The 25,805-nt window shown below is 32.7% G+C and overlaps 3 protein-coding genes across 3 annotated transcripts; all 3 read right to left on the bottom strand.

Annotated features, from left to right (window-relative positions):
- Positions 1-3,606: 3,606 nt before the first annotated feature.
- LOC147407806 (protein DMR6-LIKE OXYGENASE 2-like) lies at positions 3,607-6,269 on the bottom strand. Its single transcript, XM_086436556.1, has 4 exons — positions 6,040-6,269; positions 5,696-5,943; positions 5,295-5,616; positions 3,607-3,991 (listed from the first exon to the last, which is right to left on the bottom strand). The coding sequence occupies exons 1-4, from the start codon at positions 6,256-6,258 to the stop codon at positions 3,740-3,742; spliced, it is 1,041 nt and encodes a 346-aa protein (XP_086292682.1). The 5' UTR covers positions 6,259-6,269; the 3' UTR covers positions 3,607-3,739.
- A 9,769-nt stretch (positions 6,270-16,038) lies between these two features.
- LOC147407805 (uncharacterized) lies at positions 16,039-17,056 on the bottom strand. Its single transcript, XM_086432860.1, has 2 exons — positions 16,839-17,056; positions 16,039-16,749 (listed from the first exon to the last, which is right to left on the bottom strand). Exons 1-2 carry the CDS (start codon positions 16,911-16,913, stop codon positions 16,153-16,155), a joined length of 672 nt encoding a protein of 223 aa, XP_086288986.1. The 5' UTR covers positions 16,914-17,056; the 3' UTR covers positions 16,039-16,152.
- A 4,243-nt stretch (positions 17,057-21,299) lies between these two features.
- On the bottom strand, positions 21,300-23,782 carry LOC147407804 (protein DMR6-LIKE OXYGENASE 2-like). Its single transcript, XM_086436555.1, has 4 exons — positions 23,383-23,782; positions 23,041-23,288; positions 22,643-22,964; positions 21,300-22,042 (listed from the first exon to the last, which is right to left on the bottom strand). Exons 1-4 carry the CDS (start codon positions 23,599-23,601, stop codon positions 21,791-21,793), a joined length of 1,041 nt encoding a protein of 346 aa, XP_086292681.1. The 5' UTR covers positions 23,602-23,782; the 3' UTR covers positions 21,300-21,790.
- Between the last annotated feature and the right edge of the window lie 2,023 nt (positions 23,783-25,805).

Below are 25,805 nucleotides of genomic sequence, written 5' to 3'. Positions count from 1 at the left end.
CCCTTTTATATATTATTTATTGAAGAAGAATCTATTAATATTAATAGATTATGATAATGAGACTTGAAAAATAATATATTTACATTACCATAACGGATTGGTAAAAATCTTGATTGAGCACAAAGGAGCTAGTGTGCCCCAAGGTGAAAGATCCCAAATGTCCCGCGGAAGGTTCTACGTTATGTGGGTGTGTGACCTAGTGCATACATGCCCGTGTTATGTGAATGAAACCTTTGGATGAATTATCATTACATAGCATATTTTATTTATTTATTTATTTCATTTTTATATTCGTTCAATAAAAGATTTACAATATTCTTCATCTACTCAATATGATTATTATCTTGATCAAATCATGGGTAAGTATAGTAGTACCTATGGAGATTTTTTCACGTTATTTATTCAAAATTTTCATATGTTCTGAGGACGTGCCTTAGTCGGATTCTAGAAAAATGCATTTAAATATTTTTCTTATTTCAAACTTAATTTGTCTCGAAATAAATTATACGAAGCAACAAAACATGTCGATATTTTTTTTTTTTTTTTTTTTTGGATCCTATGTAATAGATTATCCTCAAGAAATGTTTTGGTTGTTTTATTAATTACTTTAAATAATGAATTAAAGTGATGATTGATTATTCTTTCGTTCTGAACATTAAGCATATCAAACCTGATTTATATTTTATACAATAAATTATTAATTTTAGAATATTCCACCTTTGTGGTTTGATAGAATTTGCAAATATTTTTCTGAAATTGGTAAAATCATCAAAATCATATGAGTATTAAATTTTATATATATATGGAATCTGCATTTCTGTTGTCTTTACAAATGGGTTTGTTTCGACCCATTTTTCTCTCAGAAATATTATTTTTTTTAAATAGTCAAAACATAAAATTTTTAGAGTTATGTGTTAGCTTTCTAACCCCAGCGACCGTTTGTGAAAATACTAAATGTATAATCTGCAACGACCATTTCTTTAAAATAGGTTTGTTTTGTTCACAATGGAACAATGCACATTTGTTAATTTTTTTCTAAAATTTTTCCTTATATTTTCTTTAATAACGTGTAACTATTGTATTTTTTATGAAAATTAGACTGACTTAAAAATCTAACGGTTTAGATAAGGCACCATATCGAGGTGTCTTGATTGAATAAAATCATTCATTTTGGATTATCGATGTTTGTTTCTAGTATTGAATGTTATAAAAAGTTTTTTAAGTGTTAACCGTAAAATCCATTTTACGAAAATCATATATATTTTTTATATCTTAAATTATTTATAATTTTCTTACCTTCAATATTCGAATCTACATCCTAACTCACGGGTTATGGGTCGGGTTGTAGACCCAAATTTTGGGTCGACACACACACACTCTCTCTCTCTCTCATATGTATAAACAAAAAATATGCTTATAGTTCTTAAATATAAGTCCAAACCATCAAAGCCACAAAGCGCATTTGATCAAGATGAGACCAACTACTTGTAAAAGCTTATAAAAGTCATTGCCAATGATAGAGAGAATGACAACTGAGCCTATTTACATTTCAATTATACACCATTTTATCAATTTTGAATTAAAATCCATCAAGTTCGATCTAGTCTAAATTGACATTGGCCCAATTGAGGTTTGTATGATTCGAACATATTGTTCATGTCTTCTACAAAATTTGGGCATGTCATCTGTAGGAACCAAAATTAACATTCCTTGGGATTAAAAAAATAATCCTACATATTGGAGAAAAGTACTTTCAAATCTGAACAGTTCGACTCAATCCGAACCAAAGAGGAATAAACCCAAGGTGGCTCGACCACTAGGTGAAAGCCGAACCACCCGATTACTGTAATCGGTGGTTCAACAACAAGGTGGTACTCAAACCATCCTATCACCTTAATAGGTGGATTTACAATAAACTAGCAATCGAATTCCCTACCTCCAAGATTGGAGGTTCAGTCCTCTTGAGGTAATCATCATCATCTCCCTATGGATTGTGTTTCTCAATCCATTTTGTAAATCTTCTATCATTCTCATATTACTGTTTAGGTTATGTGAAGGTGAGGACTCATTATTATCCTCTAATAAAATTTCCGCTAGATAGTCACATAATGAGTGACATATTAAGATAAATTAAGTTATCCAAGTAGTGATGAACCACAAAAGGTGTTACTACCAATTCAATCACCATCTCATGTAAAGCTACTCGAGTTGCAACATGATAATGAATGCGTTGTTACTAAGCTACCCAAGTAGCAATACAAATGCACTACTCAAGTTGCCATACGATGAAGAAGGAATTACTATTTCACTAACCGCTAGGTAGAGCTTGATAAAAATTTCATCTAAAGGAATTACAGATGCATAATTTATTGAGTCAACTCAATAAACTAAATAATCACCGAATTATAACAGTTACACAATAATGACTAGTCCTAATGTAAATTACAAAAATCATGAGAAATAAATCGTTAGGATCTTCAATGCATCATGGGCCTTTAAAGACATAAATGGAAGGCAATATTGGAAGTAATTACGACTAAGTTTAATGCGTTATCTTAATGAGTTTACTCTATAAATAATTAGATTTCTCCTACTCAAGTCCTAAGGCAAAAATCACACAACAGTTTTATACTTTTAATTTTCTTCTAATTATTCCTCATTTTTATCAAGTACTAACTTTATTGTCAGAAACTTTTTAGTCGGTTACCACATCAATGTCATTTCAAATGAAGACTGATGGAGAAAACGAACGAAACAAAGAAAAGTTCATCGAAGAAGATTGACGAACGAAAATTAAAAAGATTCATTGGATAAAACAACCGGAGTACAACATTAACTGTAACACAAATCTCGAGGAGTAGAAGATCCAAAAAATCATCTACATCATTTATCATCTCTTAGGAAACCACGTGTAGGAACTTTTAACTTTTCATCAACATCAAGCAATTGGAAACCAGCAAATAAATTTGTCCATAAACAAATGTAGACTTCAACAAGTATGATCCAACATCAACAATTTAATGGTATGTGACTATTCATTTCTTGAATTCATGCCATCAATTTTGCATCTAAAACAGTTGACTCAGTGGAGATGGTCTCATCCAACAAATGAACTCTATCTCGTAAGGTAAGACGAAGTCATCATAATGTTATTTTGATTCTATCTTGCAAGGGACTTGACTCTGGATGTGTATATGTTTACAGATACATATCTCTATTCCAAATCTTATAGATCACAAAATATAATAATATAGCTGGCTTGCACATTAATGAATTTATGCAAAAGAGTAATTATTGGCTAATATATTTGGTTTCCCACTCGATATCACATTTTCTCAAAAAATACAGACAGACTTCTCAATGGAACACATCATAAGTTGATGTTGACATTTAACCCAAAACTGTGACGTTAATAAGAGGACGTCATTATATCTACGTCATTTGAATTAGATATTTCCAACTTGGATCAGATTAAATGAATAATTGAGTTGGCATTTAGTCATTATTGATAGAATTACTCGGATATGTGAAATTTACCCTTTCCCTTGTGTATAATTTTTCAAGAAAACATTAAGTAAAAAATTATTTTCTGAAAAATACATTTATAGAAAATGGATTTACAAAGACAGTCAATTTGTAGATAGAAAATATCAACATAGGTTTCACTAATAACACATTAACACCTATTAAAAAACTTCCAAGCATAAATCAAGACTACAACACATGCATAAATTACTTTCTAAGTAGTAGAGTCTCTAAACATATCTAAGCAACATTCAGTTGCAAGCCCTCGATTCCAAAATTTCTCAAAGTACTCGGCATAAGTGAAGCTTCGATAGATGGGAGGATGATCACCGCCGATCAGGTCTGGAGCAGGTGCGATCATCGCATCACGTGATGGGCAATAGAAAGTTGGGATTGAGAATCTCTCCTTGTTGTTGTTTACGATCACACGATGGAGCACACTCTTGTAACGATCGTTACTAAGTACCTGTATAACAATGTGGAAGGAACCTCATTAGACTATATTTCCAGTCAAGGATGATAATCTGAGCCTATGTTTTAAAACTCGTGGAGTTGACTCAACTCTACTGAATCTTGAGTCAAATTGGTATTAATACTCATTTGAAGCAACCACCAAGTTGAATCAAAAACTGGGCCAAGCCAACTTGAAATTTCACTCAGCAAGCTTTATAGGAAACCAGTCCAATAAATTAGGGGAAATTCCCAAATAAGTAGGGAAAAATTAATAACTTTCAAAAATAGTAAACTATTCATTTTTAATTATAAGCACGACAAATTATCATTTTTAGAATTAAAACATGTGTAATGATTTTCTTACTCAACTTTGACAAACTAACTCAAAAACTCACTGACATGGCATGTGCAAGAACCGTGGATTTTTTTCCCTCAAAACACATAACTGCACATTCCATAAAAATGAGAAATTGTGTATCCTAAGGAAAAAAATTACGATTCTTGCACATGCCACTGTAATGAGCTTTTGAGTTATTATGTTAGGTTCAATTAGAAAATCAGCACTCTTAAAACATTTTAGTTAAAGTGTAAAAACAATTATTTTATAAAATAATAAATATTTTTTCGGGTGTACAATTAAAAGAAAAATTCATTTAATAAAACACTAAATTTGTTCTCATTTTAACCAAAATATTTTAAGAATCATGATAATCTGACTTTGGCATATTCAATCCACACTCCGATGTGACAGGCGCGAGAATCGTAGATCTGCTTTTCTCAAGATACAAAATTACGATTCTTTATAAAAAGATGCACACAGAACCATAGATCTCATTCTTCAAGATACACAACTTCATATCTTTTAGGGATTGAGCACATGTTCCCTAATGGAGGCCAAGTCAGCCGAGTATGGACCAGGTGAAGACTTTCTAAATAGAAAATCATTATTTTACATATTTTTAGGCATACGCGTACCGACCACGTACAGTTTAGCGCGTTATGCAGGACTCATCTAATGAACACACGTCACTAAAGAACGGCCTGGACAAAGTGAGATACGTCATGGACACGGCATTTCCACTTAACGTAACTAATATGGGTGGAGAGTCCGACCCACTTGGGATATTGTGTGGTACTGTTGACTTTAATTTTAAATATTCCCTAATGGACTCAGTGTGAGTCCACGTGGGCTTCTACTAAAATAGCTTTTCGAGCTAATTGGTACCTTAGCATTAGAATCTTAAAAGGTGATATGCTTTCTCCATTAAATTGTATTCCCAAACCAAAATATATAAAATAAAATTTCTGATTTTCACCTGTATTTGATCCCCAATGTTGACAATGAAAGTATTCGGAATTGGATTAACTGCAATCCACTTGCCATTTCGAAGGACCTGCAAGCATGGCACATCATCTTGAAGTAGAACAGTGATTGCATTAGGGTCAGTATGGCCCGGTAATCCATAAGTGAGCTCAGGTTCAGGACATGGTGGATAATAATTAATGGCCATATGTTGTCCATGCTTTCCAAGTGCCTTGTCCATGTAGTCTTTCTTCAATCCTAAACTCTCAGAAATTGCTTCGAGCAACTTCAACACTAATCCCCTAACATTTGTGCTATATTCCGCGATCTCATCCCTGTTGAAACATTATGAACATTAATGATAAATCATTCTAATATTTTGAACATTAATGATAATTCACTCTCTAAATTTACCTAAATGAAGGAGGATTGCTTGGCCATTCGTGCACGAAATCCTCCACAGGATAACAATGGAGTCTTAAGAAATCCCTCCAATTCGCGACTGCTTCGGTCTTCACATTGAAACTAGTCGAGAGTCTAGTAGTCTTCGATGGGTCATTGGAGTAGCTCTTCATTCGCTCACTTTCGGGCAATTGGAAAAATTCTTTCCCTATTTTTAACATGTTATCGATCACGGATTTGGGTATCCCATGGTTTTTTATCTAAAAATATAAATTTTTTCATTATTTCATGAATACAAATGTATCTTGTTTGCTTAACTTCATAAAAGCATGTAAAAATATAAGTAAATTGAGTACCTGAAAGAAACCATCATTTTGACATGCATCACCAATCTCTTTTATCACATCGAAGTGGCATGGACCATTAAGGCCCTGGAGATCAATGAGAGGAATCGAGCCGTCTGATGACTGAACGTCGATGAGATTCGGACGATCTGATATGGGTCTAATGTAATTGGAAGGGACATGGCTGACGGTGGATACAAGGTCGGTTAGTAGAAGCTTTGTTGTAGCCATGAAGAATTGTGGGTTATGGATGTCACGGGCCGTGTGTGTATTTATATTTGGGAAAGACTGGAAGTGAAATTAATTCATGGGTCCCAATTTGTTTTATTTCTTTCCTAAAGTACAATCTCATTTTTAATGAGTTTTGGGGGTTTTCTGCTTTTTCAACAGTTTCGTTCTAGAAGTTGAACGGTAATTATAGAAATTTATGTTGACGTGGTATACGCATAGAATTACAGAAATTTTTACCTGTGTATCTCGAGGAAAATCTATATTAATATGCACATGCCACGTCGGTTGAGTGTATATCAGTATATAGTTTTAGTCAGATTAGCATGGGTCATTTGAAAATCCTTTAGGGTATGTTTGATTGCATGGAAAGTCACTTTCCATGGAATTTGAAATCCATGGAAAATTAGTTGTGGAAAATAGGTAGGGTTGGAAAATCAAATTCTATTGTTTGATTTCGCATGGATAAAATCATGGAAAAATATAAGAAAAAAGAAAAAGAGGAGAAGGAGGAAGAAGATGATAGGAGGGGGAGAGGAAGAAGAAGATGACGAGGAAGAGGGAGGGGGGAGGATGTGGCGACGAAGGTGGCGGCGACGGTGGCGGCCATGACGACAGCGACGGTGGCGGCCACGACGGCGACGAGTACGGTAGTGGCGGCCATGACGGCTACGGCGATGGTGGCGGCCACGACGGCGATGGTGGCGGCGACGACGGCAACGACGGTGGCGGCGGTGACGGTGGCGACGGAGGTAAGTGAGGAAGATGGGAGGGAGAACGTGGTGGTAGTGGTGGCGGATGAGGTGAGGGATGGAGAAGAATGAGAAGAAGAAAGATAGTAGGTGGTCGGAGACGGAGCCGATGGCGACGGCGATGGTGATGACGGCGATGACGACGATGACGAGGTTAGTATAATGGTGATGGTGATGGTGGTGGTGATGGTGGTGGTGGTGGTAGTGGTGGTGGTGGTGGTAGTGGTGGTGATTGTGGTGGTGGTGGTAGTGGTGGTGGTGGTGGTGGTAGGGAAGAATTGGTGATGGAAAATATGGGTGGATTTCATTTTTCCACCCATATGGGTAGATTTCATTTTCCCACCCATATGGGTGGGAAAGTAAAATCCATGATTTAGTGGACTTTTTGAATGGGGTGGAAAATGAATTCCATTTTCATGTGCAATCAAACACTTGAAAAATATCATTTTCCATGGAAATTGATTTTCCACCCTATTTTCCATGTGCAATCAAACATACCCTTAAAGGAAACCCGTCATGCTGCCGTAAGTTTGAATATAAAACATGACATCACTAATTGATGTCATGCAAATTAATTTGTATGACAGATCTCGTATTAAATATCTCATTGATTTACCATAAAAAAGATTTTTTTTTTTTTTTATTTTGAAAATTTGATAAAGATTACCTCTACTAACCATTTAATTCTAGAATTCTAAATACAATAATTTGGTTTCTCTGGAATGTAATTAGGAATTAATATAATATGTTCATCTTTCTCTCGTGTCATAGTGTTTTATTCTTTATATATTATAATTATTATAGATGAATTAATTTTGAATTTTTAATAAATCTATTAAGATAAGGTAGCTTTAGATTTTAAAACTTTTTTTTAATCCATAACATAGACATATTCTTCTCATGTGCCTTACTGTTAGAGGCATACATTTCTTTAATGTATTCGAGAGATGACTTGAAATTTGTACCTAACACATCTTTTCCAATATTATGGTCTAAAAAGGATAAAAAGTGATGGCGATTTCTCCAGCAATTATTTCTTGTTATGTCGACACAAGTAAATATCTCTACCATTTAGTATAAAATTTTAAATTTGTAACCCCGAACTTAAATTAGATTCATTAGTGATTTCTCATGTCAACTTGGCTATCTTTACATATTTTATTAGATCAGAATTGATTCTATTAGTAGGTTGTTCACTTGATTATCTTTACATATTTATTTGATCATAGAAATTTAGAATTTTCTTTGCATAAGGGTGCTTAAAATATTTTTCCAAATGTGGAGGGCTACAGTTTACATTACCATTATTAGAGGTGGACATTTTACCGAGAATAATTTTAATGCCTTAGTATTTAACGAGGTTAAATTTAATACCTAAATAAAATAAAAAATAGTCAAGTGGGGAAATCGAGAGCCTATTCTAGTTCAAGAATAGATAATGAAGTTTCCCTTGACTTTGGTCTTCTTTAGAAGACTCGATTATTTATTTAAACCCCCTCTATTTTCATAAATATTTGAGATACCCAATGTCTTCAAACTAACTAGATGACCCTTGACCACGGTCTTCTGAGGAAGACTTTTAGAAAATCTTAATTCAGTATTGAATGTCTAGGAATGTATCTGAAATGTGTGCTCATGTGAAATCGAGCAAGTTCGAATTACGGCCTTATAATGCAATTACATTCTCTGCTTCAATTATTAGTTGTATTTCTGTATTCTTGATTTTCCGGGGTTTGAACTATAAAACCCTCTCTCAATCTGAGAGAAGGTAGAAAAAATTCACTCTAATTAACTCTAAAAGAAAAAAAAAAAAAATTGTATATTTACTGTTCATTGTCTTTTCCACTTAAATCTTATTTTCTCTCTATCACTTTCATTCTTATTAACTAAATCTTTAAAGGATTTTTTATAGGCCTCACATCAAGGTCTGCTCCTTCTACCTTTTATTGATTTAAGCCAGTGTAGAATTGAAGACAAATTTTTGGTCAAGATCATCTCCATCATAAAGGTGTAAAACTCATCTCAAAGAGTGAAAGCTCAAAAAAACCTGAACTAGCTCACATCTTGGAGTGCCATTAGTAAATATTGGTGTGGCAATAGAAGCTCTCTTAATTTATTCATGTATAATATATTCAACTTGGACTTTTAGGAAAAAATGATTTTGCTGTCAAGTGTTCAAAATGCATAAGTGAAGATGCATTAAATACATCTTAAAGTTTATTTTACTACCTAAAATACTCTTAAAAAAATTTCCTACCAGAAACCATCTCAAATGCTTATTTCCAATGTTAACATGTGCACGCAATTAGGGTTGTCAACGGATGTTTATCGGCTCGGATAGAGCAATATTCGAATCTGAATCTAATTTTTTTATTTGATATGCGAACTCAAATTCGAATTCGATGGATATTCTAAACCTGTATCTGAATTCGATTATCCTATTGGATATCGAATACTATTCGAATAGAATTCGAATAATTTGTGTATTAAAAAAACACAAATTTTCCTTATGCAATTGATTTTTCATTATTTAAAAAAACCTATTATATATTATACTATATATATAATAAATAAATAAATAAATAAAATAATATATATTATATTATTTATATAAAAAATAAATCAAATAAAAAATATATATTATATATTATTTCGAATCAGATATTATTGGATTCAAAATGTTAATATCCAAATCTATATCCGATAAAGATTCGAACATATAAAATTATTTGAATTCGCATTTGATATTCAAAATTTTTGAATAATATTCAATTTTTTAACCTTCCATTGACACCCCTACACGCATTAACAAAATCCGAGTAAAAATTCTGGTGAAGTGATGATTTTGTTCTCTGTGCCCCATTAGATGTCGGCTTACCTTATCTTAATGTTGTCACTTAGCCGATATTGATTGCCAAGTTCACATTTGATTAAATTTTGAACGGATGATGTAACCAGCAGAGGTGTACCTTATCTTAATGATGTCACTTAGTCGATATTGATTGCCGACTTCACATTTGATTAAATTTTAAACGGATGATGTGACCGGCAAAGATGTACCGGTAGGATTAGGTGCCTACAACTTTCCTTGCACAATAAACGTGGGTACCTTGTTATGCTTTAGCATAAAGTAGTGGGGTTTAATTTTGACAAAACAGCTGGTCCTCCAATAAGAATCTCCCGACATGAAGAGAATTTTGTAAAAAAATATTTAAGGATGATTCAGATCATAATTTTAAAACTCAAAAGATCAAAGTCCATAATCACAAAGCTTCCAGATAATAATGTTTTTAGTTTTACAAAACTTTCTCAAATTTATCCGAATCAACCTTATTGAATCCCGGAGGAGTTGAGATCCATTGTTAAGTTGATTGGACACATTTTAAAACAAATCGGAGATCACAAGTTCAAGTCCAACTTATCCATTAAAAAAATTTCAAAAAATAAAATAAAAATCACACTGAACCCCTTTTAAATAATTACTGAAGCTTGGTTACAATGTTCGCACAAATTGAATGCCTATCAAGTCAAGTTAACTTGAAAACTTACAAATCAAATAAAATATTTAATAGCTTAATGTGTTCTTTATGTTCAATTTCTTACGGTATGCTCTTGATTTTTCTTCCTAAACCCATGTCACCAACTTATTCTTCTCATCGACCTTAAAATTTTTCTAATTCACCCTTCAAGTCTCACAAATAAGATAGGATTTTTTGATAAGCAGAAGACTATATAATTATTTATTTTTTTTTTTTTTTCTTCAGAAGCTTTAAATTTGATATGTTTAAAAATATGACGGATCTTTGAGAGAAATTTCAAAACTTTTGAAAATGTGATTTCTAACCTAATTGATGAATTCTACATGATTTGGCCAACTTTTTCTAATGGACTCACCCAACTTTTCAAGTTGACTAAATGAGTTAGTTCCATCGTGTTTTGTGATCAAGTCACCTTGAATTTAGTTGAGTCAACTCGATTGAATTCTGAATTGACTCAACGAGTTTTAAAACTATGATTTAGACAAGTCAATCCACATTTTAATTAATATTAGAGGTACCTCTGTCTTTTCAAATTGATGATATACAACCTTGACCTTTGTTTTATTTTGAGAGACAGAAAATGACCTAATATCCTTATCTTCAATTGATGGTATATAACTTTGTCCTTTGTTTTATTTTGTGAGAAAGAGAAAATGACCAAATATCCTTATCCCCAACCTCCAGCCAAAATCCTTTAATTTTTCTCTCAAAAAATATTTCATTTTGAAGTTGTTAAGATCGAGAGTAAATCATTTTTAATTTATTGGACCTCTTCATCAATGTATTGTAGAAATTTTGTGGATTTTGTACTAAAAAATTCATTTTTCTCATCTAAAATCATATCGCATTCTTGAGGTTTGAAAGTTAAAAGAGATAGAATCTTCTGGTTGACGGAAGAAGGTAAAATTATTCTACATTCGAACTATTAAACTCTATGCTAATTTACTTTTAACCAGTTCAATCTCGTGTTTATTATGTTGTAGAAATCTTTAAATTTTCTACCCAAAATTCCGCCGGTCTTCTATTTCTCCAAAACTCTAATATAATTCTGGTGGTTTGAAGGTTGAAAAAGATATGATCTTAAACTCTAAGATGAGTGTAATACTTTATAAGATTGAAGATGACTAGTTTTAAGGAGAAAAATCAACAATTGAGAAATGAGAGTGTCTTGGTCAATTATTTCAGTCTCTTAAAGAAGACCTATGTCATTAGTTTGGAAACATAGGAGGGGTACCACTAATTTGATCAAAATGTGGATGGGCATGTCAAAGTCAACCAAATACGTTTTATAATGTCATGCATCGAATGGTGTGTTTGAGCATTGTTCATTAAACAGGTACTTTTCAATAAGTCTTGTGCATTGTTAATCAAGCTTTACTGAGAAATGGTGTAATATGTAACTGTAAATTTTCTTTTCATAATGGAATCAGTGTGATCTTTGAACGTATCTTTATCTCGAGGGAACCGTATAAAAATCTCTCTATTTTGTGTGTTGAGTAACCAATTTTATGGATTTAGTTATTAAGGCGTTTGATTGTGTATAGAAAATATGAAAAACAAAGTTGGAATTTTTTCTTAAAAGTCCTAATTAGCATTTAAGGCCTAACATCTATTAAACAATTTGTAAACATCCAATCAAGACAAGAACACATGCATAAATGATTTCCTAACTAGTAGAGTCTCTAAACATGTCCAAGCAACATTCAGTTGCCAGCCCTTGATTCCAAAATTTCTCATAGTAGTCAGCATAAGTGAAGCTTCGATAGATAGGAGGGTGATCATCGTCAATCAGGTCTCGAGCGGGTGCGATCATCGCTTCACTTGATGGGCAGTAGAAGGTTGGGATTGAGAATCTCTCTTTGTTGCAGTTTACAAATGCACGATGGAGCTCAATCTTGTAATGATCGTTGCTAAGTACCTACAACAATCACAAATCCATTCAATTAAAACTCGTGGAGTCTACTCAACTCGGCTAGTCTAAATTTTGGGTTGACTTAGTACCTTAAATGCTTTTTGAACTAATTGGCACATTAGATTTTGACATGGTCATAAGTCTTTTGCATTAAATATTTCATCTTACTCTAAAATAATATAAAAGAGACAACAACGTTATCCCGTTAAATTATCAAGAAAATGTAACATTGACTTATGGTCAAGGAGGTAAACTTAATCTTGCATTTTGCAATGGGGGTAAATTTAATCTCACAAATTTAAAGGGGGTATTCTTAAAAGACCCAATATATATATATATATATATATATATATATATATATATATATATATATATATATATATATATATATATATATATATTTATTTATATGGTCCCGTTCAGCACCCTAAGTTTTACCACAAACTTTAACAAACGTGTTTTGTCTTACATGGGTTAGAAGTTTTAGAATGGGCTGATTTTTGGTGAGGATGATCTCTATGATGAGGAGATCATCCTCACCAAAAATCAGCTCATTCCAAAACTTCTAACCCCATCAAAAATGGTTTACAAAAAATGGACGATCCACAATTTTTCAACGTGTAAACATGGGGCTAAACATTTTGGAATGGGCTGATTTTTAAGGAGGATGATCTTCTAATCATAGAGATCATCCTCACCAAAAATCAGCCCATTCCAAAACTTCTAACCCATGTAGGACAAAAAACGTTTGTTAAAGTGTGTGGTAAAACTTAGGGTGCTGAACATTTCCCATATATATGTAGGATTAGGATCCATATATACATAAGGTTACTCATAAAACTACAACGTGTTTTGTCTTATATGAAAAAAAATGTTTGAAATGGACTGATTTTTGTGAGGATGATCTCTATGGTGAGGAGATCATCTTTGCCAAAAATCAGCCTATTATAAAACTTCTAACCCCATGTTTGCAAGTTGAAAAATTTTAGACTGTCCAATTTTCGTAAATCACTTTTGATGGTGTTAAAAATTTTAGAATGGAATGATTTTTTGCAAAGATGATCCCCTCACCACAGAGATCATCCTCATAAAAAATCAGCTCATTCCAAATCGTTTTAATCATATAAGACAAAAATATTATAGTTCTACGAGTAGTTTTAGTTTTATGTGTCTACGGAAACCCTGCCCATATATGTATATGTATAAAAAAATTTATTATTTGTACGTTTTTGTTTTTTTTATTTCTAGGGTCATATCACTGTCGGTTATTCTTAGGGGTGTTTTTTCGATGATAAATAGCAAGTTGACGTAAGTTTTTAATCTAATATTTGACGTCAGTAGAGATGACATCACCGTGAGTGTCTAACGTTATCAGAATCTGACTTGTACGGACGATGAAACATGTACTGACGTTTTGCTCATCACACATTAAGGGCCCGTGTGGATACAAGAGTCAGAAGTACTTAAAACATAAGTACTTCCAGAAGTACTTTCTGAAGTACTGTCTCAAGTAGCGGAATACGTGTTGTACGTTTGGATGCAAGATTTGAGAAGCATTGTCAGAAGTACTTCTCACAGAGTTTTGTGTTAGGAAACTATTCTGTATTCTGTTAAAATGACCAGAATACCCTTATATGTAATAATTACTATCTTTAACATTATAATTCAACAACATATGCTCAAAAAAAAATAACAGTTACTGTTTTTATTAAATAAAAACATTATAACATTATTTTATACTCAAAATATACTTATTCTTATTTTTTTTTTTTTAATTCGATAGAAACTTCCCTAAATATTAGACATATGAAAAATAAAATCTGTATAAAAACATAACAACTATCATATAATAAAACCTGTATCATCATACATAAAATCATATATAATAATCACACCAACATATGTAAAATGAAAAGAAAACATTCATAAACAAAATTTATATGTCATCGTCATACCAATAAACAAAGATGTTCATATAGTAGAAATATATTAAATTTATCAAAAAATATAATTTATTCAGTTAATAGTAACTTTTAAATCATAAAATTATATAATTATATCACGTCGATCATAAGCTTCTTTTATAGCTTCAGCTATGACTTCTCTCTTACGTTCCATTTCTCTATGTCTTTCCCTTTGTGAACGTCTCGATGGTCCAGGCTCATCTACACTCCTAAGGACGGCTTCATCTATATAATCTAATTCTTCATACATAGCAAATTCAACATCTGCCAAAGCTTCATTTCGAATGAAATTGTGCAGTCCCATGCAAGCAATGACGATATCCCTTTGAGTATCAATGGAGTATGTGTGCATGTCCCTAAGAATTGCCTATCTTGCCTTTAATACCCCAAAACACCTCTCTATAACATTACGCAATGAAGAATGAAGATGGTTAAATAACTCCTTTTCCTTCTGCCATGCACCCCGTCGAAAGTCTTGTAAATGGTAACAGACACCCCTATATGGTGTCATGTACCCATCCATCAATGGATAGCCAGAGTCAACCAAGTAATATTTGCCTACAAATGAATAATAATTTCATTATTTTATATATATAACATATAATTGAATATACTTTTACGTAAAATTTTGAATACCAACCTGACGGAGGATGAGGAAATCCCGAATTAGGATTATTTATGGTTTTTAAGAACACGTTCGCGTCATTTGCTTGTCCCTCCCAACCAGCAACTACATATGTGAAGAACATATCGAAAGAGCATACAGCCATTACATTTTGTGTTATACCCTTTCGACCTAAATATCGAAGTTGATCTGCTATTGGAACTCGTGCCCCAATATGAGTACCGTTAATCGCTCCCACACAATCCTTCATATAAAAAGAAATTTTATTTTAAAGATTAAACATTATAATTTTTTTGAATTTAACTTTAAAATTACCTTAAAGAAAGGCCAGAATCTTCGATTTGTGTGAATTTGATGAGGGATCTCATCCAAAGAACGAGGCACAATGAGAGTTTTGCACAATTCAATGACAGCTTTCAAGATTCTATGAAAGTGTCTACTCACGGTTTCTTCAGAACGTTGAAATCGATCACCAACACTTCGCATGCCCTCATTTTGTCCCAATATCTTTAAGAACATTCCTAAGGATACTTCCAAAGAAACGTTCCTTATTCTTTCAAGACCCACCTCTTCGTGTAAAGTATTGCATAATTTCTCAAATACATGTTTCTCCATTCGAAATTGTTCATGACATATTGCATTATTCCCAGACAAAACATAATTCATATAATTTTGTCCAGTAAAATTGCAATTAGTCTTGGGTTGTCGAACTAATTTATTTTTACGAACCGTGCGATAATGATTGGCTGCAGCAAGTGCAGCCATACATATAATCTCATCGTCTGAATCTAAATAATCCATCTTGTTTCTGTTTACATTATTAATAAAAAAAAATATCATTTAATATTGAATATTAACAATCATATAAATATATTCAATCTATAAACAATCATATAAAATATTAAAACAAACATTTTTAACAATCAAACCATAATCCATGAGACATAATCAATAATCCATAAACCAGAAATAAATAAAAACTTAATCCATACAAAATAAATTCAAATCATAATCCATGAAACAAATTTTCTTTTATTAACCACATAGTTCACAAAAAAAAAAGGATTCATAAAAGACCGACCCATAAAAAAAACTACGCTACCCTCTAGTGATCACCACAATAACGACGGTATTCAAAATCAATGTACGATAGACGAGCATCATTTGTCGGCAAGTTATAAAAGGCATTCCTAAAATCTACACTCTCCACAAATTTGGATACCACATAAGAATATCGATCGCTACCTTTAGGAATCTCATCCACTAATTCATTAAGAAGTGGCAAGCATTCACCGGGAGTAAGCTTTTTTTGCTCGTTTGGAAGTTCATCTTTATGAATTTTTGATTGGAAAAGATCCACCAAACGACTGAATTCAACCTCGAATAAATCAGATTTTCTTCCCTTTTTGCGTTTTGATCTAGAATCCCCACTTATTGACGGCCTTCTCTGTGATGGTCTTGAACTTGGTGACTCATCAATATCATCATCAGGGTGAGTTGGGAGTATATTTTCTTGTGTCGCTGGAATGTATTCAGGAGTATCATCATCATCATCATCATTAGCAATTGACTCATTCGTCATGTTTGTCGTTGTAGAATATCGAACACGAGATCCGGTAGCTGTGGTACCACCAAATAACTTGTCCAACTCATCTCTATACTCCAATGCCTTATAACGAAATTTATTATCTCCAGAATGTTGCTATAAAAAAATGATAAATATTATTAATAGATATTTATTGACATCTTTATAAATAAGTGAAATTAAATATATTAAAAAATATGCATTACCATTTCTCGTTCAATCCACCATTCATCGCTCATGATTATAGAATAACCGTTCCAACCGATTCCAGTTACACTCATTAGATTGGACCAAGCCTTCCAATCTAATTTTGTTTTGTTCCAATGATTTTTGAATTGTTTTTGTTCGAATTTAAATCCTGTTTTCTTGAAAAATTCATTTCGAACAAACTTCCATCCTAACCTATCTAAAGTTTGCCCATTTCTATGACCTTGCACGACTGCTTCAACACATAGCTCAACAAAGGTCTTGTGTAAATACGGACTCCAATTTACTTTACCCTTGTCATTTTGTGTTGCAACTTGTTTGTTCTTGTTCATATTTATTGTTTCAGAAGACATCTTAAAATGAAAACAAACAAATATGTGAAAAAAAATTAAATAAATATTTAAAAGAAAAAAATTAATCATGTGTTAGAAAAAAACATAAATATATAATGTGTTAGAGAAAAATTAATCACAACAAACTGATTCTGATAGGATTTAAAACCAATAGAAGAGATAAGACAATGTATGTTTGATGTAGGACTTGTATTACGTACTCTTAAGATTGTTTACAATTAGGATAAGGCTTCAGATTGACTCAACGCAACTAAAAATTAAATAAATAAATAAGTAAATTCAATCTCATCCATGAGCAAGCAATATTCAACCACTCTAATTAGTTACACAATATATCAAATATATCAACTCAAACATGCAAGTAATGAAGTACAAAGCAAGAACATACCTCACCTCAAAACATTTGAAAAAAAAAAAAAAAACAATTCACAAGAAAGGAGACCTAAGCATCTTGATAATAATTTTGGGTTAATCCCCACTTTGAGCTTATACAATTACAATAGCGAGACCACGTTTATAATATTTAGTAAAAAGATCCAAACAAATCCATTCCTCTTATTACAAGTAAACATAGGAAAAATACGAATGGAATTCGAAGGAATCAATGATTTACAGATAGTGTTGAAGGTCAAATTAAAAAAATAAAAACTGAAAGTGTAGGCTATAGTCCTATATACCCTTCCTCTTCAACCCATCAGAATAAGTTTTTAGCAAATGTTCCTAAACGTAAACATTGGCGAAAAAGAAACACCAACATTAACAATTAACTTTATTATTATTTATTTTTTCTAAAGAAAAAAAAGGCCGTTCTAAAAAAAAAATCAAACTTGAGTTTCTAAACAGGATTTACCACATGAAACTTTTATCTTTTCAACCCATGAAAATATTTCAGAAAAGATTTGAGAAGAGAGCGAGGTTTAGTCGAAAATTTCAAAGAGTTTCAAATGAGAGTTACCTCTCTCTGTCGAGGTTCAGTCGACAAATCAGTTATAGAACAATATTGGACTCAATCCATTGAAGAACAGACGAGGGTTACCTCTCTGTTGTGTTTTCAATCAAGAACTTCAAAGTGGGATTAAAAAACTAGAATAATTACCTCTCTCTGTCGAGGGTTTCAAGTATGAGAATGATCTCGCCACCGTTGAGAGTTCCGTTGGGGGTTTCTGTTGAGGGTTTCCGTTGATGGGGTTAGCCACCGTAATCGCCGGAGGGAGAAGACGGTCGGAAGGAGAAGACAGTCAGAGGAAGAAGACAGTCGAAGGGAGAGAGATGACTCTCGGCGCTGTCGAACGAGCTTCTCACGATCTGCTTGACGATGTAATGTGTCGGAAGGAGAAGACAGTCGGAAGGAGAAGAAAGTTGGAAGAAGAAGACAGTCGGAGGAGATGAATCTTGGCTCTGTGGAACAAGCTTCTCACGGTCTCCTTACGATGTAATGTGGAGAAGACAGAGTTCTTCTCTTTTACGTTTCGTTATTTTAGGATAAAAAATCGATAAATAAAACGAGGGAAAAATCGATAAATAAAACGAGGGGGTAAAATTGGAAAATTATTAAAAATTTTGACGGAAAAATTGTTCTCCGCAAAAACGAAATTGAGAAGTACCAATTTCGGTACTTCTCATAAAAGCACTATTTTAACTCTTTGAAAAAGTTATTTTTTCAAAGCATCAAATACCCAAAAGATAGATTAAGTGCTTCTGACTCTCTGTAAGAGTCAGAAGCACTTTGAGAAGTCAATCCAAACAGGCCCTAAATATCTAATCAATCTTTTGTAAACGAGTCGTTGTTTTCGAATTCCCCACAAGCTCCCCACCCCCTACACACGTGACTGTGCATAAAGCGATTCCCGCACTTGACTTTCTCACACGAGAGTCAAATGCGTCAGAACCATAGACTTTGTTACCGCACAATAAAGAAAATTTATGATTCTGACACACATTACTTTTTTTTTTTTTTCTATTGTCGTTCGAAAACACAATTTCACATCCCTGTAAATTTGTGTAATTGTGTATTTTGGGGAAAAAAAAAGTATATGGGTCTATGTCCAACCTTATGCTTGAGAGGGCTAAATCACTTACTTCTTTCAAAAAATTGAATAATCTTAAGTCATTTTCCATTGATTTAATCACAAGAGATCGAGGCCAAGGTTGCATGTCGTCAATTTGAAAACTATCTCTCTAATATTAGACAAAGCGTGAGGAGTTAAATCACCATTTTTTTATATTAAATTTGAATAGCCCTACAAGGGATACGAATGCGGTTAGTGTGAAAAACACGTGGGGTATCTAATATAAATAAATAAAAAATGATGCGACTAATCACTGATTTGTTCTTTATTGAATTGTTGTATTTTTATTACAAAAAATCTCCTAGAATTCTAACAACTCTAAGGGAACCTTACTTTATCAAGTTTGTTACATTGGAAACTTCCTCTTAGTGGGGATTCACATCATAAAATTTAAATTGATGCTACCTTAGAGTGACTCCTAACCACATCAATTTGTGACATGCAAAAAAACATGATTGATGCCACAGGGTTATAAAGTATAAAATTCAAAGAATTTTGAAAAAAAAAATTTAATTTTCATAGTTGAATTTTAGTTTTAAATTTAGGAGTTCGATAGCCGTCCATTTTCAACACTTTTGATCAAGCACAAAAATGATTTTTTTTTTTTTTTTTTGAATATGAGAATTTTTATGAAATCTAAAAGTTTGTGGTGCTGGATTTGCCAATTTGATAAACCATGTGAGCCCAATGATCCTTTTTTGTTTTTTTTTTTGCTACAGTGGTATCCTTATTGGCAAAGGGCTCGAACGTCAAATCTGGTCTTACATCTATAGGCATATGGACCATGTCCGTCAGGACTAAATCCACTAGGTAGATGTAGCCGTCCCACACAACCCACCCACCTTTTAAGACAAGAAGAGGGGCGACTAAGGTTTAAATGCATGCCCCCTTGGAGGATCTCAAACTCTTACCACTACGCTACATTGATTCATAAAGTAAGGTTTGTACAATAACAAACTTGATAAAGTTTGGAGTTTAGGTAATAAAATTGCAACATATAAGTCTACACAATCGTAAATCCTTCTTTAAAAAATTCAGTTATGTGGTTAGTTTAATTAATAGAAACAAAAGGCCAAGCATTGGCTTTTAAATAGTTCAGTTAGAGCTATAGTTTCCAGTAGTCCCTATCTAGTTCTGCCCTGAGGAATGTTTATTTGAGATTTCATAATCTTGACTGACAAATCGCACAAAGCTTAGCATGGGTAATTTTGTAAGGGGATTCCCTTAATACAAGTGGCTTGTGATTGATCTGGGATTATGTGAAATCCTAAATTGATTTTTCTATACGCAAATAATTTTTCTTGGGTAGACCCCAAAACTATGTATTATCTACAAATTCTCCTCATTGAAACAATTATTTTCATACCTTTATTTATTTATTTATTTTTTAAATCGTTACAAATTCTTTTCACGAACCTATTAATATTTTAATGACAAGAGTACCCTTTTTCTATCCAATGAGTAGATAAAAGAAATAATTATGTGGTAGATTGATGTTAAGATTATGCTATTTGAAACCAGCAAATAAATTTGTCCATAAATAAACGTAGACTTCAATAAATATGATCGAACATCTAACAATTTAAAGGTATGTGACTATTCATTTCTTGAATTCATACCATCAATTTTGCATCTATAACAGTTGACTTAGTGGAGATGGTCTCATCCAATAAATGAAGTAAGACGAAGTCATCACGATGTTGTTTTAAATTTATCTTGCAAGAGACTTGACTCTGGATGTATATATGTTTACAGGTACACATCTCTATTCCAAATCTTATAGATCACAAAATATAATAATATAGTTGGCTTGCACTATTAATGAAATTATGCACAATAGTAATTATTGGCTAATAGATTTGGTTGCCCACTCGATATCACATTTCCTCAAAAAATACAGACAGACTTTTCAATGGCACACATCATATGTTGATGTTGACTTTTCATCTAAACATGTGACGTTAACAAGAGGACGTCAATAGATCTACGTCATTTGAATTAGATATTTCCAACCTGGACCATATAACATCAGATTAAATGAATAATTGAGTTGGCATTTAGGTATTATTGACAGAATGCGAAATTTGCCCTTTCCCTTGTGTATAATTTCTCAAGAAAACATTAAGTAAAAATTATTTTTCAGAAAATACATTTATAGAAAATGGATTTACAAAGACAGTCAATTGAAGATGGGAAATATCAACATAGATTTCACTAATAACACCCTCGGGGAGCTAGTAAAGAGACATTAGGGGCAATTGCCCTCATTCAATTTTTTTGAACATTTTAGATACCCTTGAATTTATGTTTAAATTTGAGATACCCCAACATTTTGATTTATTGACATGTCCCGTTTGACCATGTTGCCCTCACTCCCTCGTCTTAGTTCCTCTAATATTTGCCCCCTTCTCCTCCAATTAACTGTAAGTTTGCCTCTACTAAAAGAAAATCCTGGCTCCACGACTAATAACACCTATTATAAAACTTCTAAACATAAATCAAGACTAGAACCCATGCATAAATAACTTTTTAAGTAGTAGAGTCTCTAAACATATCTAAGCAACATTCAGTTGCCAGCCCTCGATTCCAAAATTTCTCAAAATACTCGGCATAAGTGAAGCTTTGATAGATGGGAGGATGATCATTGCCAATCAGGTCTCGAGCAAGTGCGATCATTGCATCACGTGATGGGCAATAGAACGTTGGGATTGAGAATCTCTCCTTGTTGTTGTTTACAACTGCACGATGGAGCACACTCTTGTAACGATCGTTGCTAAGTACCTGTATAATAATATGGAAGGAAACCCATTAGACTCTATTTCCATTCTAGGATGTTAATCTAAGCCTATGTTTTAAAACTCGTGGAGTTGACTCAACTCAATTGGATCTTGAGTCAAATTGGTATTAATACTCATTTGAATCAACTCAATGAGATGAATCGAAAACTGGGCCAAGTCAACTTGAAATTTCACTCAGCAAACTTTATAAGGAAATCAGTCCCATAATATATCAGGGGAAATTCCCAAATAGGCAGGGAAAAATTAATAACTTCCAAAAATAATATACTCTTCATTTTAATTATGAACATGATATATTATCCTTTTTGAAATTAAAACATGTGTAATGATTTTCGATTTCAACTTTGACAGACTAATTCAAAAACTTGCTGATATGGCATGTGCAAGAACCGTAGATTTTTCCCTCAACATACACAACTGGACATCTCCATAAAATGTACTGTTGTGTATCCTAAGAAAAAAAATCTACTAAAATAGGTTTTTGAGCCAATTGATACATTAGCATTAGAATTTTACATGCTGATTAACTTTCTCCATTAAATTGTATTCCCACATCAAAATAAGATAAATTCCTGATTTTCACCTGTATTTGATCCCCAATGTTGACAATGAAGGTATTCGGAATCGGATTAACCGCAATCCACTTGCCATTTCGAAGGACCTGCAAGCCTGGCACATCGTCTTGAAGTAGAACGGTGATTGCATTAGGGTTGGTATGGCCCGGTAATCCATAAGTGAGCTCAGGTTCAGGACATGGCGGATAGTAATTGATGGCCATATGTTGTCCATGCTTTCCAAGTGCCTTGTCTATGTAATCTTTCTTTAATCCTAAACTCTCGGAAATCGCTTCGAGCAACTTCAACACTAATCCCCTAACATTTGTGCTATATTCCGCAACTTCATCCCTGTTGAAACATTATGAACATTAATGATAAATCATTCTAATATTTTTAACGTATATGTTAATTCACTCTAATTTACCTAAATGAAGGAGGATTGCTCGGCCATTCGTGCACGAAATCCTCTAGAGGATAACAATGGAGTCTTAAGAAATCCCTCCAATTTGCGACAGCTTCGGTCTTCACATTGAAACTAGTCGAGAGTCTAGTAGTCTTCGATGGATCATCGGAGTAGTTCTTCATTAGCTCACTTTCAGGCAATAGGAAAAATTCTTTCCCTATTTTTAACATGTTATCGATCACAGATTTGGGTATCCCATGGTTTTTTACCTAAAGATATAAATTTTTACATTATTTCATGAATACAAATTTATCTTGCTTGCTTAACTTCATAAAAGCATGTAAATATAAGTACATTTGGTACCTGAAAGAAACCATCATTTTGACATGCATCACCAATCTCTTTTATCACATTGAAGTGATGTGGACCATTAAGACCTTGGAGATCGATGAGAGGAATCGAGCCGTCCGATGAATGAACGTTGATGAGATTCGGACGGTCTGATATGGGTCTAATGTAATTGGAAGGGACATGGCTGACGATGGATACAAGGTCGGTTAGTAGAAGCTTTGTTGAAGCCATGAAGAATTGTTGGTTATGGAATCTGTTAGACTTAACCCTATGATCCGAAGTATAAATCAAGCAAGAACACAAGAATCTCACACGACACAAAATATACGTGGTTCGGTCAAAGAATCGACCTACGTCCACGGCCGAAAACGACGATTTCACTATATCAACCAAAGAAAAACGCAGTTACAATTTCTCTCTGTCTCTCGTATCTTTCACACACCCCTTTAGGGTTTCATCTCTTACCTTTTATATACTTAGGGTTACAAAGAGGTTAAATGGGTCGGATCCAAAACCAAACCAAACGGGAAACCCCACACATTACCCATTAAACGGGTCGTTAACGGATCTCAAAAGATCTGGGTTGAATCCACATACAAGAATAGAAGACATATCCAACAAAATCCATGGGCAATGTGAGTATTTACATATATAAGGGAAAGACTGGCAGTGAAATTAATTCGTGGGTCCCAATAGTTTTGTTTGTTTGTAAAAGTACAATTTCATCTTTAATGAGGTTGGTGGGTTTTCTGTTTTTCCACATTTTCGTTCTAAAACGTTGAATGGTAATTCTAGAAGTTTCAGCCACAAACTTTTTATTAAAATAAAAACTTGAAGTATTTTAATACCCTTCTTGATATTATACTAAGATAACTCAAGTCGGTATAAAATATCGTGAGGATAAATTGACATCTGAGTAGAGATGACACATATTACCTTAAGATACGAGATATGAGTTTGAATTCACAGATCATCATCAAAGTAAATTGTTAAATGTTGAATATGTTATATATATATTTTTAAATAATTTCAAAGATATGAAAAGAAAAAAAGTCAAGAAAATTAAAATGAAAGTCATTGTGATCAAAATGTGATGTCTCACCTAATCATAATCAAGAGCAAAGTCAAGATTTTCTTGTAGTGTGGGGCATGTAATTAGTTGAAAACATAATCAAATTGTTATACTTCAACATTCAATGTACTTTCTAATCCTTTTTCATTTCTTTTTTTTTTATTTTTTTATTTCTAGGAAGATGTGATATTGGCAAGCATATTATTTTTATATTGCCCACACATTAAATGTGTTATTTAAATAATCAAAATATAATTCTCCATAATATTTAATACCAATTGACTGGATTTATTGTTTTTCATAATAAAAAGCAAATATTAAATTTCCATAAATTATGTGAGGGGGTGTGACTTCGACATTTTAAGGGTTATATTGTAAAAGGACATAAATTGGAAAGAATAATACTAAACTGACTAAAAAACAAATAGTCAAACACACTCAACTGTCGTGTATACGCATAGAAGTACAAAATATTTTAACTTACGTATCTTGAAGAAAAATCTATGGTAATATGCACATGCCACATCAATTGAGTGTATATCAGTATTTTTTTTTAAAGTCAGATTAGCACCGCTCATTTGAAAATCCTTTAAATGAAACGCGTCATGCCGTAAATTTGAATGTAAAACATGACATCACTAATCGATGTCATGCAAATTAATTTGTACGGCAGATCTCGTATTAATTATCTCATTGGTTGACCACAAGAAGGATTTTTTTTAAAATTTTTTTGAAATTTTGATAAAAATTATCTCTACTAACCATTTAATTCTATAATTCTAAATAAAATAATTTGGTTTCTCTGGTAGGTAATTAGGAATTAATATAACATGTTCATCTTACTCTCGTGTCATAGTTTTTTATTATTTATATATTATAATTATTATAGATGAATTTATTTTGAATTTTTTTAATAAATCTATTAAAATAAGGTAGCTTTAGATTTTAAAACTTTTTTTTAATCCATAATATATACATATTCTTCTCATGCGCCTTAGTGTTAGTGTCATACATTTCTTTAATGTATTCGAGGTATGACTTGAAATTTGTACCTACCACATCTTTTCAAATATTATGGTCTCTGAAAAAGAAAAAAGTGGTGGGGATTTCTCTATAGCAATTATTTCTTATTATGTCGGCTCAAGTAAATATCTCTCCCCATTTAGTATAAAAATGTTAAATTTGTAACCCCGAACTTAAATTAGATTCATCAGTGATTTCTCATGTTAACTTGGTTATCTTTACATATTTTATTAGATCAAAGTTGATTCTATTAGTAGGTTGTTCACTTGGTTATCTTTACATATTTATTTGATCATAGAAATTTATAATTTTCTTAATGTAAAAGTGCCTAAAATATTTT

The sequence above is a fragment of the Akebia trifoliata genome, chromosome 3, assembly GCF_017979445.1.
Source record: "Akebia trifoliata isolate Shusen 1 chromosome 3, ASM1797944v1, whole genome shotgun sequence".
Classification (NCBI taxonomy): Eukaryota; Viridiplantae; Streptophyta; class Magnoliopsida; order Ranunculales; family Lardizabalaceae; genus Akebia; species Akebia trifoliata.
The sequence above is the reverse complement of the archived record's forward strand: the minus strand, read 5'-3'. Positions and strand labels throughout refer to the sequence as shown.

Bases quoted from the DNA above. Each gene is read 5' to 3' on its own strand.
- LOC147407806 (XM_086436556.1), bottom strand. From the start codon at position 6,258: ATGGCTACAACAAAGCTTCTACTAACCGACCTTGTATCCACCGTCAGC. The intron at 5,617-5,695 runs GTAAATTTAGAG...ATGTTTCAACAG, and splicing joins AGCAATCCTCCTTCATTTAG to GGATGAGATCGCGGAATATA. The intron at 3,992-5,294 runs GTGAAAATCAGA...ATTGTTATACAG, and splicing joins ACATTGGGGATCAAATACAG to GTACTTAGTAACGATCGTTA.
- LOC147407805 (XM_086432860.1), bottom strand. From the start codon at position 16,913: ATGAGTGTAACTGGAATCGGTTGGAACGGTTATTCTATAATCATGAGC. The intron at 16,750-16,838 runs GTAATGCATATT...ATTTTTTTATAG, and splicing joins GGTGGATTGAACGAGAAATG to CAACATTCTGGAGATAATAA.
- LOC147407804 (XM_086436555.1), bottom strand. From the start codon at position 23,601: ATGGCTTCAACAAAGCTTCTACTAACCGACCTTGTATCCATCGTCAGC. The intron at 23,289-23,382 runs GTACCAAATGTA...TTATATCTTTAG, and splicing joins AAAATGATGGTTTCTTTCAG to GTAAAAAACCATGGGATACC. The intron at 22,965-23,040 runs GTAAATTAGAGT...ATGTTTCAACAG, and splicing joins AGCAATCCTCCTTCATTTAG to GGATGAAGTTGCGGAATATA.